Here is a 20,503-nt window from a genome sequence, read left to right as displayed (position 1 = left end):
CTTTTTTTTAAATAATCCTCTCGTCCTTTGTCATTCCCGGTCTCTCCTCTAGCCCTAATAGCCTATTGTCTCTCTCTTTCGATCCTTCTTTTTGGTCCCCTTCAAAGGGATTCGCTATTGTCGTTTGATTTTTTTTAGTATAGAGAGTCCCGTCGGATATCTTAAGGTCTTGGTCCCCTTCAAAGGGATTTTCTATTGTTGTTTAAATTTTTTTGGTATAGAGAGTCCCGTCAGATAAGTGGCACAAAACGACAATGCGCCTAGTGGGGCAATATTACTAGGTTCCTCTCGTTGGGAAATATGGGCGCATGGAAGGCGCTCAGTTGTCAGACATTTTTTTTTCTGTGAGCCTTATATCCAAAGACTTTCCCAAGGCAACCAAATTCTTTCGGTTAGTGAGAAAATATTCCATTAGAACAACCGGAATAGGCAAGGCAGTATGCTGAACCATTTGAACAACAACTTGTTAATGTAGATTTGCAGGCTGAACAACTAGTAAACATTGATCATTGGGTCCCTAGGTCGACCAGAAATATCAAACAGCCAGATAGGTTTGTTCGTGGTGCAAATTATGTTGCTAATTATGTCATGTTGACATATTGTGGTGAACCATCATGCTTCAAGGAAGCAATGGACAAAGAGGATAGTAAGAAATGGCATAAAGCTATGCTGTCAAAGATGGAATCTCTAAAGAAGAATGGTACTTGGGATTTGGAGCATTTGCTCAAGGAACAGAAAGTATTACCATGCAAATGGGTTTACAAAATAAAGGTCACTTTTGGTTCCTCGCCTGAGTACAAAACACGATTTATTGTAGAGGGGTATAAGCAAGAGCACGGGATTGATTTTGACGAAATCTTTTCTCGTGTAGTCAAGATGACTACTTTGAGAACCATATTGGGCTTGGTTGCATGTGAGGATATGGAACTCATATAGATGGATGTAAAGACTGCTTTCTTACATGGTAGTCTGCACGAGGACATATATGTTTAACAGTTAGAAGGCTTTGTGGCCAAAGGGCAGGAAAAGATGGTATGTAAACTTAATAAAAGCTTGTATGGGCTGAAACATGCAATGTGTGAATGGTATCATAAGTTTCATACATTCATACAATCTCAAGGATTCAAAAGGGGTCAAGTGGATCATTGCTTGTATACCAAGAAGGCAGCAGATAGCAGCCTTATTATGTTGGTCTTATATGTGATTGACATGCTAATTGGTGGTAGGGATGTTCATGCTTTGGACACATTGAAGTATAATCTATATAGCAGTTTTGACATAAAGGATCTTGGTGAGGCAAATCACATTCTTGGCATACGTATACTTAGGGACAGATCGAAAGGTCTTCTTTATCTGTTACAGCTGGAGTATGTATCCAAGATTTTCAGTGTTTCAATATGGAGGGGGGGAAAGCAATTGGCATACCATTTCTTCCATATGTGAAACATAGTGCAGAGGACAGCCCTATATCTGATGATGAAAAGGCTAAAATGACCAAGATTTCGTATGCTTTAGCTTTGGGTTGCTTGGTGTATACTATGGTTGCTACACACCTTGACCTAGCATTTGCGATGGGAGTAGCTAGCAGGTATATGACACATCTTGGTAGAAAGCATTACGAAGTAGTGAAATGTATCATGAGATATCTTATCCTTTGTGCATCTGCTTTGGAAAGCAGGAGGCATTTGTCGTTGGCTTTACGGATGCAGACTATGCTTGTCATGTTGACTGTATGAAGTCTACTTCAGGGTATGTATTCACCTTCAGAGGGGGAGCAGTTTCTTGGATTTCCAGGCTACAAAAGTGCATTGCATTGTCTACTATAGACGCAGAATGTATGGCTGCCATTGAGGCATGCAAGGAGGCTTTATGGCTTTCACGTTTGGTGGAAGAGCTTGGCACTACCGAGACCCCAGTCCTCCATTGTGATAGTTAGTGTGTTATCATGCTAGCACAGAATCTTGGCTTTCATGCAAAGACAAAGCACATACATGTGAAGTATCACTTTATTAGGGATATACTTAATATCAAAAGCATTGAGCTTGTCAAGGTACAGACAGATAATAATCTTGCAAATCTTCTCAGGAAGGGTCTTCCAGCAGAGCAGTTTGCTCATTGCCGATAGACGATGGGAGTTGGATAGTATATATATTTCAGCTTTGTACATACTTAGACTTAGCTGATTCTTTTCTTCAATCTCAAGGCATGTTGCCTTTAGGTGGGAGGTTGTTGGGAATAAAGGGCCACTGTGCCTTTTATACATGCTCGGGTGTGAACGCACCCTTAGCACTTGTACTTCACATATCTATCACAAAAACCTAAAAGAGGTACAACTCATTGTACCCACACATCGTATATCTCTCACACACTCTACTCTCTATTGTTGCTCATATCTCTCTCTCTCTCTCTCTCTCTCTCTCTCTGTGATTGTCATTGCTGACCATCGCATCTCCATTGTGCATCCGACACTTCACTCAAAAGATTCAACATTGTAGGGTTTGCCTCTTCAAACTGATTATTTGTCTATGGATGGAAAATTGAAGAGAGTTTCGACGTAGTATCTATATTCTCAAACAACCCCTTTCAAAACAAATTGGTCATCTGTGGATTTTGATCACTCATGATCAACTTAGGCATGCTATGGTGCTTAAAGATATGTTGCATAAACAATCGTGTAATATGATCAACCTTGATCTTCTTCTATTTGGGAATAAGGTTTGCTTATTGAATATTAAATGATAGCTCAAATCCCATCATTTCTTGTAGAAGCCCTCAGAAGATCAAAAATAAAATCTATAGTAATGCTCTACCAAGGCCTATCAAATATAGGTAAAGGATGCATCAAGCATGCAACCTTTTGCCTATTATACTTGACCTTCTGACACACAATGTATGCACAAACATACTGCTCTAAATGATGTCTCAAAGCCAGCCAATAGAAAAAGTTCTCTGTTGCCTTCATTGTAACATCAATGCCTTTATGCTTTGTGTATGGAGGAGCATGACTTTCTATCATTACTTTTGGACTCAATTGCTTTGTGACACATAGCTGCCCATGCATTTTGAGAGCCATCTCTAAGCGTAAAATGTTCATACGTCTGGCCGCTACATAGCTGCTCATACATATTGGCAAAATCTAAATCAGCAGCGAACTAATCTTTCATGGCATCCGACTCAGTTTGGATAAACCATGGTAATTGCTAAAATCCGAGGCTTCCTTGATAGTGCATCTGCCACTACATTTTTCTTACCATCAATATGTATTGTCTGAAAGTGAATAATAGAAGGTAAGTTCGCCCATCTTATATGCTTCTTTTCTTAGATAACTTGGCTCGAGTAAGAAAGTAAAGCAATGTCTAATTATCTGTTTGCACAATGAAATCAGCCCCTAAAAGAGAGTGTTTCCATGTGGAAAGTGCATGAATTACAACAAGTAAAACTCTCTCATAAACTTGCAATTCTTTTCAGCACCATGGAGAACATGGCTCTCAAAGGCCACAATACAATCATCTTGCTATAAAACAGCCCCAATGTTGTTATCACATGCATCACATTGCACTACAAAAGACTCCTTGATATTGGCCAACATTAGCATTGCATCTGAAGTCATCTTTTCTTTCATCTTTTAAAATGCTGAAAATTCTATTGCTATCCACTTCAAAGGCACTTCCTTCTTTTGCAAAGCATGCAATGGAGATGCATTTTCAGCAAAGTTGTGAGTATCATCTAATAAAAACATAAGCCCAAGAAGCTACGGATCGCACGTATAGTTTGCAAGTGTGGCTTTGACCGTATTTACTATTGCCTCAACCTTTATGGGATCCATACGAGCGAAAAAGTGGATTTCATGCAAAAAGAACTCACTTTTCTTGTCATTGATGACCAACCGATGCTTACACACACTATGTTAAAATTCCTTTTGTGCTCCTTATTCTTTGAATGTACTACTATGTCATCAAAGAATGTGCTCATAGAAGCTCTATGTGATTTGGTTCATCATGTGATTGAATGTGGTAGGGCACTTTAAGCCCAAATGGTATGACAAGAAACTCCAAAAGTCCAAATGATGTCCTAAAAGCTATCTTTGGTACATCCTCTAGCCTTATGCACATGTCTGATGGTATCCACTTTTCAAATCAATACAACTGAAAATAGTTGACCCTTGCAATCTATCCATGGTATCATTGATCCTAGGAATTAGAAATGGATTCTTGATTGTGATCTTATTCAATGCATGGTAGTCAATGCACGAATGCCATGCAGTATCCTTATTTTGCACCAAAAGTATTGGTAAACAGAAAGGAAATGAGCTAGGCTGAATTAGCTCCTTTTCCAACGGCTCATTCACTCGGCTAGTTGAGTGTGAGTGAGAGTATTCCTCATTTTTGGCTTTGTTTCAAGCATGTAGAACTATAGGCTGTAAGTTTGGAAACACTTGCTTAAGTGTGAAGAGATAAATTGGAACTCAAACAGCTCATTTACTTTGCTAGTTGAGTGTGAGTGAGAGTAGTCCTCATTTTTGGCTTTGTTTCAAGCATGTAGAACTATAGGCTGTAACTTTGGAAACACCTACTTATGCGTGAAGAGATAAATTGGAATGAGTTTATAGAGTATGTATTATTTGCTTGCATGTTGAATTTCTTAAGTCTCTAGCAGCATGTCAACTTCTAAAAATTGGTAATAGAATTGGCTAGAGTAGACATCGAGTTCCACACATATCCTTGAAGTATTGAGTATACTCTTTGTGTGTGATTTTGTCCAGATAATCCCTGTCATGATTATGGGAGCTGTCATTCCAGGTCTCAGGCGCACTTATTCCATGTTTGAATACCTTTCAGCTGTAACCCTCGTGATTGGTTTGATCATATTCACACTTGCAGATGTGTCAGTGACCCCAACTTTTGAAATAACTGGAATTCTCATGATAATTGGGGCATTGATTTTTGATGCTTTTCTGGGGAACATTCAGGAAGCTTTGTTTGTATCGTATCCAAACGTATCTCAGGTCCAGTTCAATTCTGATACCTACTTGCGTAGTACTTTAATTTACCAAATATTGCAGCATCCCTATTTATTGTCTCATGCTTTGAATCTGCTTATAAGTTGATTCAACTGATCTATTAACTTATTGAATATATCTTGTTGTGCTTCCTCAGGAAGAAGTCTTATTCTGTACAAATTTTCTGAGCATTCCTCTTCTTTTTATTCCAATGGTTGGAACGGGAGAAATATGGAGTGCATGGCAAAGTGGGATTGAGGTGTGTGTGTGTCCTGCCAGCCGTCGCCCCCCCCCCCCCCCCCCCCCCCCCCCCCAAAAACAAAAGAAAAAAGAAAAAAGAAAAAACCAAGCAGTTTCTTTTCTTGCTCAGTTTGGTATGAATCACAAAAGTTCTCAATGTGCACCATACTGCAAGTCTCAGTTTCATGCTTGTCTGGAGCACAAAATGCACACTTTATATGTTCTACTTCTCATCTGTTTCTTTTCATATACTAAATCCTCATTTCAGTTAGAGGCCCAAATGCTTACAGTAACATGCTTGGGGTTACAAAGTAAGTCCATGTCTTGGCTATCATGTTGAAACTAAGAAGAAGCTTATTCTAGTCAAATGCATCCTATGATTAGTCCATATCTAGCATGCTATGAGAGTAGAATCTGTGAGAGTGCATAATAGAAGAGAATCACGAACACAGAGAGAGAAGGAAAGAGTGAGAAGAAAGGACACATAGAATGAAGAAATGGGACTCCATGACTTGGATATCATGTATAAACCAAAAATAAACTAATTATATTTAGTGCATCCTATGCCTAGTCCATATTTATCATGCTATAAGAGTAGAATTTGTGAGAGTGTGCAATGGAAGAGAATCATGAACGTGGACAGAGAAGGGAGAAGAGCGAAGAATGAACATAGAGAATGAAGGAATGGGATTGAATTGTCTGAAAATGAATGCTTAATACAAGGCTGGCCTGATCAGCCCCTACACACAGCTGGTATGCATCAGTGAGGTTGCGGGAATGGGCAGATAGAAGATGAACAGAAGGCTGGAAACTGAGGGATTGCTGGTGACTGATGGGATGTGTGCTGCCTGGCAGGCGGCAGCTATAAATAGCTGAGAAAGGAAAAACTGGCCAACCAACCATTAGGGAGGGTGAAAATGCTGGCTGACCTACAGCTGGCCGTGAATCTGGCTGACCAGCTGGTAATAAATGCTGCCCAGCCTGTCGTGTGTCAAAACTGCAATGCACTCAGCCCTAGAGGTGTGAACGGTACTGACTGACTGACAAACCTGCAAACGGAAATGCAAAGCATTGAGTTCCTTGGTTTCTGTCAGCCTCTGATGGAGCTCACAACTAGGAGATGACCAGCAAGAAATTCTAACACTCCCTCTCAGATCTTGGAAGTGGCTGAAGGCCTAAAGTGTGCATATGCTAAAGCATGGAAACTCGAGAAAATGGCTTTGTGAAGATGTTTGCTGCATTGTCCGCTGTAGGACAGTAGATCACCTCTAACTCCGACTCCAAAGTCTATTCTCGAACATAGTGATATTGCGCTTCATGCGAGCATGAAACACCAGGTTCTTCATAAGAGCAAGAGCACTTTGGTTGTCGACTTGTAGTAAGGTAGGTCTCACCGGAGGGAAACCAATCTTCACAAGCATGTGATGGAGCCACATTGCCTTTTGAGTGGTGGAGCACAATGCTTGACACTTGCCCTGCATCAATGAAAGAGCCACACTAGGCTTCTTCTTATTGCTCCAAGAATTTGCACTGGGTCCAAGGGAGAAGGCAAATCCTATAGTTGAACATTGAGAATTGCTTTCTTTAGCTGAATCAGAGTCACTACAGTTGTTTAGAGTAGCTCCCTCTCAATACATGATCTTGTAGGATTGTATCCCATGTAAGTACAGCAAGAGGGGGAGAGCGGCTCACCAGGGAGCCTGAAGAGGAGTCTTCATGAAAGAAGACAATAAGGCTACCATGTATGAAATGCTGGGCTGAGTATGGATAAGCTAGATGAGAGATCCAATGAGGTACCAATAGTGGGCACCAGGTAGTGTTTGGAAGGTGATTGCTTGTTGAAGTAAGTTTAGACTTGGGGAGCAAGAGATAGGCTTACAAGAAGTTATGCAAACTTCATTAAAAGCTTGGAGAAGTCCTTGTGTTGTGAAATGAAGATGTTGTAAGGAAGTTGATAGGCCTTAAGTCCGAGGAAGAAGTGGAGCAAATTGAGATCGACCATGCCAAACTCTTGGTTGAGTATCTTTCCCATATGCTCCACCTCTTGTTTATGGCTTCCCATCAGAATAAGATCATCTAAATGAGGATGATGAGAACACACTCTTGACCTTCCAATTGAAAGTAGAGATTGGGGTCATGATCCAAATAGTGAAAGCCATGCTCAAGGAAGAAGCAATATTTGTGATGCCAAGCTCTTGGTGCTTGCTTCATGCCATAAAGGCCCTTAGGAAAGTGGTACACATGATCATCCTTACTAGACACATTGAAACTTGGAGGTTGAGATGAGTATGTTATCTTGCTATTTGCACTTCATGGCTGACTTGATTTGACACACTGATGTGATACCATGGCTCAAAGTGTTGACACAATAGGTTGATTGCTAGTGGAGTACTTTGAAACATCCTAACAAACGTTTAATATATACATTTCGAAAGTGGTAATTACAACATTTAAAAAAAAGATGTGGTAGTAAAACAAAATACCTTTGATGTTCTTCACGTAGTTGTTAAAGACTTTATAGTCACTAGCATTAAGTACATATTTCTTTGTTGTGGGATCGTATTTCAAATGCACCCTTGTGATACTGATACCAAGGGTATTGGTTGATCATCCACAAGATTGTACGTGTAACTTCTTGTACCCTTGACTACTTGATACCATGATAGATAAACCTTCACATTTGGAGGATGATCCAGAAGATCAAAAGGACCATATGCCTCGTTCAAACTACCTCCCAACTTTCTCCTCACGCTTACTACTCTTCCCAAGTACCATATCAGTTTGCATACTCCTTGACTTGTATTTGCAAATTTACCTCTTTTTTTTTTCTTTTTTTTTTGCGTCTTTTGATGATGTCTTGTCAAACAAAATGGCACAATTTGACTCTACTTTAAGACGATAGCCACATGACAATAGTACATTGATGCAACGCTTGGTTGTGACACCCCATTGCTTGTTTAGCCCTGTTGACATCTTCCTAGCTTGGTCACTATCATTGTGCTCGCTTGCCTACTTGCGCGCTTGCTGCCTCCTTGCATGCCACCATTGCTAGCTTGTCGCCTTTTTGCCCACTACTGCCTGCTCGCCATCTACTTGCCTACCACCACCCTAGTCATCGTCTCTGCTATGCCACTGTTACCCTCATTCTACCCAATACTTTGCTTGTTTACCCACCACCACCCTGCTTGTCAGCTTGCCATCATCTTTCTTTGCTCGTTGCCATCTCTCTCCAGCTTGCCATCAGTCTACTTATCCAACAAGCTACTTTGCTTTGCCCCACTATCCCATTAGTTGTGCCCTCTGCAAAAAAAAAAAAAAAGGAAAAGAAAAAGAAAAAAGCTCTGGCCATAGGTATCCTCTTTCATCAAAGCCTTGTTCACATTTTACACATGGACACGTCTTCATGTTCTCCATTCACTTTGGCAGCTTTTGTTTGGTTCCTCCCCAAGTTGCATCCATCTCCCATAGGTAGGCGAAACCCACTTATGCGTTGGAATCACCATAGTAGAGCTTTGTACCAATTGTCAAGATAGCACCAATACCTTAGACACATAGAGCTCGCGAGTCACATGAGATTGTAGTTGGTCCACCAACATTGAGGGACTCAAATGCAGCCCCTCGAACAACAGAGCTGAGAGTGAGAGTGAGAGAATCCCAAGATGAGTGTACCAGTTAGTGTTTCAGTACACAAAGAACAAAATGTGTTTATATGTTAGGGTACAAAATAAGGGCGTGTTCACACCCATAAATTTATACACATGGAGATTAATGGAACTTTACACCTGAAGGGACTTTACACCCAACAACCTCCCACTTAAAGGCCTGAAGTGGTACCTTTTAAGCTAGCCAACTCCCACTAATCGAATGCAATGCTCGTGCTGAGCCTTTGCAAGATTTTTAGTGAGAACATTTGTAGGGTTATCTTGGGTTTTGACCTTAGTCAGTGTGACAAGACCATCATCTAGGACTTGTCGAATGAAGTGATACTGAACATCGATGTGTTTGGTAGATGCATGAAACATGGCATTCTTAGCCAGATATACGACACTTTGGCCATCATAACCAAGTACTAGAGTATGTGAAGAAAGATCAAAATCCTTGACCAAATGGCCAAGCCAAATAGCTTCCTTAGAAGCTTCTGTGGTTGAAATATATTCGGCCTCTGTAGTACCGAGTGCTACAATTTTTTGCAACCTTGAACACCAAGAAATAGCCCCACCATCCAAAGCAAAGACATATCCATTGGTAGATTTTCTAGTGTCAAGATCTATTGCCATTTCTGAATCACATAATCCCTGCAACTCTAGTGTACCCTTCCCATAGCATATATACTTTTCTTGTGTACCTTTTAAATATCTAAAGATACGTTTCACTGCTTCCCCATGTGGTTGCCAATGTTAGACATGAATTTACTAACAACTCCCACTGCATAAGCAATGTGAGGGTGAGTTGCAACCATGGCATATATCAAAGAACCACAAGCTGATGCATAAGGTATGCTCTTCATAGCAGTAACAGTTGCATCATCTTTTGGGCAATCAGCTTTTCTAAGCTTTGCATATGGTGGTAAAGGCGCACCAAGAGGCTCAGCATCAGTCATATTAAATTTGTCAAGTACTTTGCTAATGTACTTGTCTTGTGAGAGAAACAACATGCTATTCTCTATCTCTTTTAATGCGCACACCCAAAATGTGTTCAGCTGCTCCCAAATCCTTCATTGAGAAGGCTGAACTTAGCTTCCTTTTAGGAGCATTTAAAGTATTCTTATGCTTTCCTGCTATCAGCATGTCATCCACATATAAGACCAGCACAATAAGGCTTCCATCATCAGCTCTTTTAGTGTATAAGTAGTGATATGCATGATTGCGTTTAAATCCATAGTTGAGCATAAAAATATCAAACTTTTTATACCACTGTCTAGGGGCTTGTTTCTGCCCATACAAGCTGCGTTTCAGCTTACAAACTAAATGCTCTTTCCTTGGAATAGAAAAACCTTCAGGCTGTTTCATGTATAGCTCTTCATCTAGGTCACCATGAAGAAAAGCTGTCTTCACATCCATTTGATCCAACTCTAAATCCAAGGATACAATGAGAGCAAATAAAACATGGAGTGTAGTTATCTTCACCATCGGTGAAAAAACCTCCTGGAAGTCTATGCCTTTTTTTTGTGTATAGCCCTTAGCAACCAAATGTGCCTTGTACTTGGGCTTTCCATCAATACATTCACCTTGTAAACCCATTTATTAGGAATGGCTTTCCTATCATTGGGCAAAGATACAAGCTCCCATGTGTTATTTGCATATAGAGACTTTATCTCTTCTTGCATAGCAAGCTCCCACTTTCTCTTGTTTTCACATGACTGTGCCTCTCTAAATGTTAGAGGCTCACCTTCATTAGTCAATAAAATGCAATCCAAAGATGGCTGAAACCTTTGTGGCTTCCTTCTGACACGTGTAGACCTTCTTACCCAATGATCTGTATTGATAGGCAATGGACCTACATCCTTAGGTATGTGCACACCATCACTTGGTGGCTGATTTTCAGCATTTTCTTGCTGTTGTAACCCGTTTTCAGCATGTTCTTCTTGCTGTCCTATTCCATCATGTGCACCTATTTGCTGTCCATTATCTTCTGGTTGTAGCACAATAGGTAGCTGCTCATTTTCAGCATCAAAAGGGATAGAATCTTCAGCTAATGGTTGCTGAATGGTTGGTTGTTCATGCTGAAATTTGACATTTTTTTTGTCAAGGTCACCATGTGTAGCATTTTTCAGCAACTTTGCCTCATTAAATACTATGTCTCGGGTGCATACTATATTCCTATCCTGAGGAAGCCAAACTCTATCCTATGAAGATACCCTTGATGGATTTCACGTCTAGTTTAGTTCTCTGATTTACAAGAGTATGCACAAAGGCATAAAAAATGGTCATATGAAACGGGTTTGCTAGACCAAACCTCTTTAGGAATGCTAGTTTCCAATGCAGTATTGGGAGAGTGATTGCATACATGAACTGCAGTTTTAAGAGCCTCTTTCCAAAACTGTTGCGGGAGATTAGTTGTGGACAACATGTATCTAACTCTCTCACAAAGTATGTGATTATATCTTTTAGCCACGCCATTTGATGTAGGATTGTAAGGGGTTGTTAACTCCCTCTTAATGCTATACATCTCACAAAACTTTTTGAACTCATTAGAAATATACTCGCCCCCATTATCCGTTCTTATAGCTTTTAACTTAAGCCCTTTCTGTGTGGTAACAAAAGCATGAAACCTTTAAAGGTATCCAACACTTCCTTTTTTGCTCTTTAACACATATACCCATGAATTTCTATTGAAATCATCAATGAAAGTGACAAAGTACTGTGCATCCCCATGTGAATTAACAAGCATAGTGCACACATTAGGGTGTACTAAGTCAAGAGCATTGGACTTCTTAACGACTCTAGAGTAATAAGGAGACTTCACATGTTTTCCATATGCAATCATTACAAAAGTCGAGACCAGAGTCTTTTATATCAAATCTCCCTAAAGAGAGAGAACCTGAAGGCCTTTCTGGTTCATATGGCCAAGTCTTTTGCGCCAAAGTTTCATTTGTGATGAACTTCAGCTATAGCCAAAAACTTGCCAAATAATGCTTTACAGTGCAAATAAAACAAAGTCCCCTTTCTGCTACCTTTAACAATCAACATAGAGCCCTTGTGGACCTTCCAAGATCCACCACCAAAGGTAGTAAAATATCCTCTTGCATCAAGCTATCCAACTGACAATAAACTTTTCTTTATGCCAGCTACATATTTGATATCTTGCAAAATCAGCTCTTGGCCATTCTCAAGGGCCAAGTGAATGGTACCTACACCCTCTATTTCACATACATAATTATTGCCCAAGTAAACCTTGCCCAGGGAATCTACAGTGTATTTAGAAAATGACTCCTAAGAGGGAGTAGCATGAAAAGAGGCACCGCTGTCCACTATCCATGATTGGGATAGCCCATCATGAGCTAAAAGTAAGGCATCAATTATCTCCTTTTTAGTGATGTGCATATCATATGCTGCTGCCATAACATCTACATCATTACATGACGTTGCAACAAGTATCTCTCCAGTATCAGAGAGCTCTTCAATGACCACACTAGATGCAATATTTGTCTTTGTAACTTCTTTTGAGGGAGAGTTGTCATCATCTTTCTTGTCATTCTTTTTTTTCTTTCCTTGCCGTTTCTTTCTTTCTTGCTCTTTCTTGTAGTACTGACAATCGAGCTTTTTATGCCCTTTAAGTCCACATTGATAGCAAGTAACATCTTGCTATTTGCCCTTGCTTTTACTCTTGCTTTTGTCTTTATTTCTTGCATTACCCCTATTTTTTGACCTGCCTTTAAGATGATAGGTTGAACCACTGCTTTCTCCACTGGACTTTTTTCTAATCTTCTCATTGAGAATAGAGCCCTTAAAACTGTCAAAGGTTAAAGCAGGGTTGTTGCTTAGTGAAAGAACCAAAGAATCCCAGCTACTAGGCAAAGTCATCAATAAGAAAATAGGTGATAAATTGAAGGGCTGCAAACTAGTCCTGCAACAGACTCAAAATCCCTATGAAAGCACTTAAATGCTCCGATGCTTGCTTAGACTCATCCAACTCCATGTTTACAAGCTTACGTATGAGATGCACTTGATTTACTGGAGTTGTATTTTCATAAGTGTCCATCAACTTTTTCCATATGGCATAAGCCCTATCAAGATGCTCAATGTTTGTAAGTACATCATCAGATACAACCATTTTAATGTATGCAATAGCCTTCTTGTTGAGTCTAGCCTAATCCTCATGTGTCATAGCTGCATGCTTGATTCCCAAGAGAGCATCATCACAATCCTTGAGAAACAAAATGCCTTGCATCCTATCCTTACACAAGTCAAAGCCAATGCCATCAAACTTCTTGATTTCAAGAAGGGATTTAGTGTCACTATTGCTAGAAGCATTAGTGGCCATTATTTAGCAATGTGCCAAGTACCAATGCTGTATTTTATGACATATCACCAAACAACAATACACCACTGCAAAGTGACTCCCACCTCAGCAATATCACCAAACATACATTTGCAACAATCCCAGATCTACAAGTGATCACTAAAACTGCTGCACCATGAATATTCAACAATACATCAACTCAATGGGAGTTGCCAAACATGTGTATTGTATACATATGTGCCCAAAAGCACTTTTGATACACAAAAAACACCAGAATTCTTTCACACTTATAAGTTTATACACACGGAGATTAATGGGACTTTACACCCAACACTCTATAGCCTCTATAGATACTCCTCCCACCACCACACTTCTACTGGCTAATATAGTGGTATGAATAGGGATACATTTATAGACCTTGTGGTCACTAGACATTGTTCAAGCCATAATAGAGAATGCTAGATATGGCCTCAATGTTGTTATAGAAGTTTACATAGGTTCTATCCAACATGTATTGAGGATACAGGGATCAGTTCTTTCTTCAGGGAGGTGGCCATGAGTTGGAGACAAGGTTCTCTAGAGAAGTAGAGGACTGCTACAACATCATTGACTGCACTACTAAGGGAGGATGAGAGATGTTGAGAGGATGCATATTGGGAGAGTAGAGATTGATGCCATGAAGGAAGCTAGATTAGAGAACAACTTTCATGCAAGAGTATCCTTCTAGACATAGTTTGGGGACATGGCTAACAAAGACTTCTTTCACACTACAAGGCCTTTTGGAGGGGGATAGACCTACATAGCCTTGCTAGGTTCTACGACTAGACCCCCTGACTATGAAAAGGGGTTTTCACGAATAGGATGAGTAGACATTTGATAGCCTTTTTCACGAAGAAGTTGGAGGATGCACTTTTGGCATCGTTTATGAGCTACTTTGGATCTCATCAATGCAAGCCTCATCTTAGCTTTCCAAGAGATTACAGCATCAAGGGTTTTGCCAATGGGACTTTTTGTGGGATTGATTCATCTCATGTCCTAGGGAAGTGGAGATAGATTGGAGACCACAAAGTGGAGATTGATCACTTTGCTTGGAGCTGTCTACAAGATCCTTGTGAAGGTGATTAGTCTCAGACTAGCCCCATTGATGCAAGATATTATCCACCCCACCTAGATTGGCATTGTTCTAGAGTATAGCATCTTGGACATCTTCAGCTTTTGGGAGTCCATTGTGCTTGCTCATTTCAGAACCATGAACTTATTGTGCTTCTTCTTGACTTTGAGAAGGCATATGACTGTGTGGATTGAGAGTTCTTGGAGGGTATATGATGTTGAGGATGGGATTCTTAGAGCAGTGGGTTAGGGGAGTAGTTGCTCTCTATTCCTTAGTACACAACCGGGTTATGATTGGTGAGGTGAGAGGAGAGAGATTCAACATCTAGAGATTAGTGAGACAAGGCTGCCCATTAGCCCCAACCCCCTTTCTTGTTCTTATTTGTAGTAAAGGCCATGAGCTCCTTGAGAGAGAAATCTGGTGGTAATTGCTTGGTAGATCTGGTTAGGTCTAATGTGTGAGTCATGGTTTGTGAGAGCAATTGGTGGCCAAGAGATAAGGCAATGCAGGGTTGACTGTGAGAGTTGATACTAAAGAACAAGTTGTTGATTAGGGAATCCTATTGGTTGAAAACATTTTAGAGCAGAATTAGATGCTTTGTATCCAATTGGAACAACTCAAATATCTTAAAGAAATACTAGAAGGGGTGGGCTTTGGGGCCAATTTGATTTTGTGACTTTGAGTTGGTCATAGCTAAAACAAGAACGGGGAACACGATGGTAACACCAAGGCTCCATTTTGAGAACTCTTAGGTTAATAGTAAAGTGTCGCCCTTTACGTTTTGAAGGCTATCACAAGGATGTGAAATTTTGATGCTTTGCTTAGCATTTGATTAAGTGTTGATCAAATGTGCAAATGTGAGGTGTAAGTAAGTTATTTCACAATGACTGTTGGCCAAGGACCCCTTGATATCAGTGGTGGGTTTCAAAGGAAAAAGTTGTAATAAGTTATACTTGACAAGTACTAAGTGGTATTTGGTTACAAAATTTGGCCTAGATCATTTTATTAGCCATTAATGTCAGTGGACATTAGGAACTAGACATTAATTACTTAATTAATGCCAATTCAAGGGCTAATAAACGCTCAAGAATACTTGGATGAGAAAGTAGCCTAGTCAATTTAATTGTTGGTTGGCATAGCTATTTTTAAGAGCAAGAATTAATTATTGAATTAATTTTCAAAATAAATATTTTAAAAATTAATTTAATTGGGCTGGAAATCACTGAAAAATGCAATTAGAAGGCTGCCACTTGGCAAAACTTGCCCATGTAACTTAGGAAAGGGCTATTAGAGGCTGATGGAGCCTCATTTCATCATGGTGGAGGTTGGGAGAGGAAGAGAGAGAACTATTGTTGCAAAATTCCAGCCATTGGAGACTATTAGAGAGTTTCCCTAGCTAATCTAGGAGGCAATTGGAGGCAAGTGACAGCCCTTATAAGCTGTCTACTAGGTGACAACAAGTTTGGAGCCCACAAGGGCAGGTGATTGAATGTGGGGCTCATCTTAATGGTGGGCTGCAGTAAATCAGCCATTCATAGCAGGGCTGCATTAAATTTCAGCCAATTTTGGCGATGCAACTATGAAATTTCTCTCTCTAGCCTCCTACCTATTCCCTCAGGCAATTCACAGCTTCCCTCAAGAGATCTCAGCCAAATTCAGTCCCAAGAGGGTGCAATTGAAGAATTTCTGATGCTAAAACCCTAATTTACAGTAGAAATTAGGGTTTACCAATCACCCTGCAAAGAGTGCTCAAAATTGAGGGCTTAGTACTTGAAATTCAATAGCTGAAATATGGGGATTTCAGAGAATTTCAAGAGGGCAGTCAGGCAACATTAAGTTTGGGGCAAAATTTGTCATCCAAGGAGCAAATTGAAGGTCAATGCCCAAGCAAACCAAGGGGCAAATTGGTTTGAAGGCTTGCTGGTCATTTATGACAGCAAGAGTCAATTGGAGAGCGAAGGAGATTTAGGGAATCTCATCCTATTCCATCCAAATTGCAATTCAAGATAAAGACATACCACAAGGGGCACAAGTCTTGGGGCCAACAAGCTATCCATTGTCCAAGATTAAGTGGTAACATTTGCATTTTCAGTTTATGCGAATTTTATGCTTGTTGTAGTTGTTGATTAATGACGTTATTACCACCCTCTTCAAGAAGGAAGGCTTGTTTCAAAAGGTAGGTTTTATGATTCCAGTGTTAAGACATCACTATCTTCTCTAAGGAGGTGAGCTTGTGGTTGTATTTGGTGCGAGCACTTTAATTATATTTTGATATTACATTGGGCATAGTTCAAAAGACGTCTTAGAGTGATGATTTGTATGAGGATCTGATGTCATCCAAGCACGTGTAATCATAGCTCAATTTGTTTCTTTCAGTTTGTGTACGTGCAAGAGTACTCTCTCTCCCCCCACTGCACTCCCCCCCCCCCCCAAAAAAACCCTCTCTTTCTCTCTCTGTCTCACATCACCATGGGATTTCATCCACCATAGCTTGCCGGTCATATGTGAGCTCCATACCCAACAGTGGTATTAAAGCGGGTCAATAGGTCTATGCCAACAGCTTTGCCCTCGTAGCTAATAGCTCTGTAGATGTTGTTCCAACAGTTCCTATCACTACAGCCATTGCCAACACATACCAGGCTTTTATCTTGAAACAACTGAAGAAGAAGAAAATGAAGAAAATGAAGAAAGAGAGGCCTAATACAGTCGACCTGTTTGACCAGATTCACTTGAAGAAGTCTGCTGCCTTGTGAATCGGTTGTGTGTGACCTACAACATCTGCCACCAAACACCTGGAGACACCCCAAGTCAGCACCATTTTGTCCACTACTTGCAGTTTGCTGCTCTGTGCAACATGGCCTTTAGTTGTGCCCTATCTATCACACATAGCTTGCTGCCCTTCCTGGCTGCCTCCATCACTTGTCGCAAGCTCTAGCACTATGTGCAACATCTCCAACTTGTCTAGGTGCCTTCTCAACCTATGGTGGACAACCTCGTCACATCTACCTGCAACTTGCCTTGTTTTGCCACATGCCTACTCATATTCAACATTGTCAACTAGGCACACACATCCAGCCACACACCTTGATGCCATGGCATGATCGTCCATCTCTTGTTGACCTGCACACGAGTGTGATTGGCACTATGGTTGCCTTGCCATGTCTCGATTATCCATGTCTCGATTATCACCAATCCATCAAATCTGATTGAATAGATAAGCTCAAAATAAAATTCCAATCAAACTTTAATGATGGAAGTTCAAACATTGGATTGTTAGGGGTTGTTCACATCTATTTGTGGTTTTTCCAATGTGAGCTCAATTTTTGTAAATTTCTCTATCAAAATTTGGGGCTTTTATGTTGGAGCCTTTCAACATCTAGTAGAAGTGCCCAATGATACAATCAAGACCATCCGAGTGCTAGCTGTTGATTTCGCACGAAAAATGACTCACCAAGTGTCAAGTGCTTGTCAACATCGCCACAAGTGATTGACATCCACCGCATTACCTTCAACATCAACATCGAGGGGGATTTTTATCATGACAAAAAAATTTAAAAGTTAAAAAAAATCTAAAAATAAAAAAAACTTAAAATTAAAAAAATCCATCACTCATTAAATAATACCGTGTTTTTGGCCTTTGGTCATGTGTCTAGTGCCTCTTTGAGCCACACTTGCTTTTGATCGGTTTTTGAGCTAGGCACACACACCTCTGAACCATGTCTTACATCGGGTCCCTGAGCTTCTTGGTAGACTATGTCGTGACAATCCTTACATTGTATCTCTCTCACTTATGTATTTCCTTTTTCAGAATCATTGTATGGGATTAGACATTGCCTCTTTGAGGTAAGACCTTCCCTTTTTCTTTTTCGATTGTTTCATGTCACGGTTTCAATTATCCATGACCTGAAGGGGGGTTTGTTAACTTTATTAATCCTTGTGTGTGAACACATTATTGTGTGTAAAGTGCATTTTTAGGTGTAAACACCTTTTACACCACTTATTATTAAATGAGGGTCAAAAGGTTAGCTACACAACTTTGCCTATATATTCAAACCCTATTACTTGTACTTATCTCATCTATCATTATCGATCTATTTCTTTTAGTTTGTGTACGTGCGAGAGTACTCTCTCTCTCTCTCATAGGCACATGCACACACCTCCATGGAGTTCCATCCACATAGGCTGTTATTGGTCACACAGGAGTCCATAACCAACAAGCAAAAGCTCTAGACCAACGATGAGATCCCAAATACCTTGAGATTTAAGCACTTGTACTGCATGGAGTTTCACCAAGTGGTGAAATTAAACCCATTAAAACGAGTCTTATTCCTGAAGGCATTCTTGGCCATAGCAACATGAGTGGTGGTTCTATAGGATATGAAAGGTGGGTAGGGTGGGGGAGTGGAGTACACTTGGAAATTAATCTGAGAGTGCCCATGGTGCATGCATGAAGCATATAGTGGATCCAAGAGTGAGAACGAGTTGACTAGGCATGGGCATTGTGACCATATGAGTAGCCCTTGGAGGAGGGATAGGGACACGTGTGGTAGAGGGAAAAAATCCTAGCATGGGAGTGACCCATGCAGTGTGTGATGGTGCATCACAAGCAGAAGATGGGAATCCCTATGTCAAAGAGGTCAATAAATGAGGAGATGAGTGTCCAGGGAAGTGAGGGGGATACACATCACCGCTGTCCCACGGTAAAAGGATGCGCTCATTTGCAGAAATGTGGAAGGCACAATGTTAAAGGTTTACACATGAGGATAGGTGATATGGGTTGGGTAGAAAGAGAAGAAACTAGGAGCAGAGATGGATGACCCAATTGTTAGCAGTCCTATTTGTCATGCCTTATCATCTCCTGCCTATGAGTCTCAATCTAAGTCAGATGAGGACTTTTGGAGCTCTAACAAGTCTATCATGTGTTTTGATGGGGGAGGCTACTCATTCTAGAGTAGCTATTTGGGTGCATTTCTTTTGTTTGTTGGGTTCTAGTGTGTTTTCCATGAGCAGTTTTTGCATTTCTCAAGTTGTCCACATCTGCTGGACATTGTCCTTGCTAGTTGGATTTTTTGGTGGCCATTTTCTAGGCATTTACTATGCCACAACCAACATTAAATGCTGGCCGACCAACATTTATGACATTTCCAGATTTCAATAGGCTAGTTTAGGGGTTTTTTTCCTTCTTCCAATGCACACTTCAACTTTGTCATCTTCCTCCATCTCCGGTGCTGCCTCATCATCAGCATGATCTAGTGCCCTCATTGACGTCGTGGGCTGCGTGCAGGGAGCGATCAGCCCATCATCATTGTATCATCATTCTTCTTCACTTAGTGGAGTATTCTTTCCTCATCTTTTGCTTCCTTTCTCTCTCTCTCTCTCTCTCTCTCTCTCTCTTTCTGCTTCTCTCTGTGTTCATGTTTCTCTTCTGTTGCCCACTCACACCAATATACTCGAGTGTGGATCATTTGGTATTGCAATTCGCCTCTATGGTATTACCTAGTGGACCATCCGATCATCCTGTGGTGTCCTAGCCAACATTTGGACAAGGCTATTGTGTCCTAGTGCCTCCACCTACACCCATGGTATCCTATGGACTCGCGTTTGTTTTGGTACTTCCGTGGGAATTGGTACTCATTGGACATCAACAACCTATTTTTGCTTATTCACCTTTATCTCCTACTTCTTATCCACCACCACCACCACCATATTATCCTCCATCTTATCCCATTTATCCATCTTCACAGATACCTCATGGTTCTGGTTCCTCATCCACCAAGCATGCATTTAATGACAAGACTCGTTTCAATGGGTCAAACTACACCACCTTGTCAAATTTGATGAGGCATGTCTTAGACTCTCAAAACCTATGGGATCTAGTTCAAGGGTTGGAATCCCAACTTGATCTTGCCGTTGTTCCATACAAGGTTGTCCGCTCAATTTTGGGACCTTGAAGTTTCGCCACCTTACCAACTTGGAGAATATTGTCAACAGGTATCCTAAAATTGGGGAGTTGGTGGCTAAATGTGGGCTAATCGACTATATTAGAGTAATCAAGGTCTATTCACTGTGCCAATTGCTACAGCTTTATTCAAAACTACTATCCTAAGACTAAAACAAGTAAGATGAGTTACTGGGACGAATAAGGGCAGCAAATTGGGGAGGTAGCACTCACTTTCAAGCTGATAGAACAA

The 20,503-nt window shown here is 40.6% G+C and overlaps 1 protein-coding gene across 4 annotated transcripts in view; it reads left to right on the top strand.

Moving 5' to 3' along the window:
* The window catches only part of LOC148026901 (UDP-galactose/UDP-glucose transporter 4-like), a 74,519-nt gene that overhangs the window by 39,511 nt on the left and 14,505 nt on the right, over positions 1 to 20,503 (top strand). For 3 of the 4 annotated variants that reach the window (XM_087691425.1, XM_087691424.1, XM_087691422.1), the window contains exons 4-5: positions 4,763 to 5,005; positions 5,157 to 5,258. In XM_087691425.1, the coding sequence (XP_087547551.1) occupies positions 4,763 to 5,005; positions 5,157 to 5,258 (345 nt within the window). The remainder of the gene's footprint in view (positions 1 to 4,762; positions 5,006 to 5,156; positions 5,259 to 20,503) is intronic. The other variant, XM_087691423.1, reaches the window with a different exon arrangement.

Source organism: Lygodium microphyllum, chromosome 13 (genome assembly GCF_053477565.2).
Source record: "Lygodium microphyllum isolate KBCC chromosome 13, Lygodium_microphyllum_v1.1.10, whole genome shotgun sequence".
Lineage (NCBI taxonomy): Eukaryota > Viridiplantae > Streptophyta > Polypodiopsida > Schizaeales > Lygodiaceae > Lygodium > Lygodium microphyllum.
The sequence above is the reverse complement of the archived record's forward strand: the minus strand, read 5'-3'. Positions and strand labels throughout refer to the sequence as shown.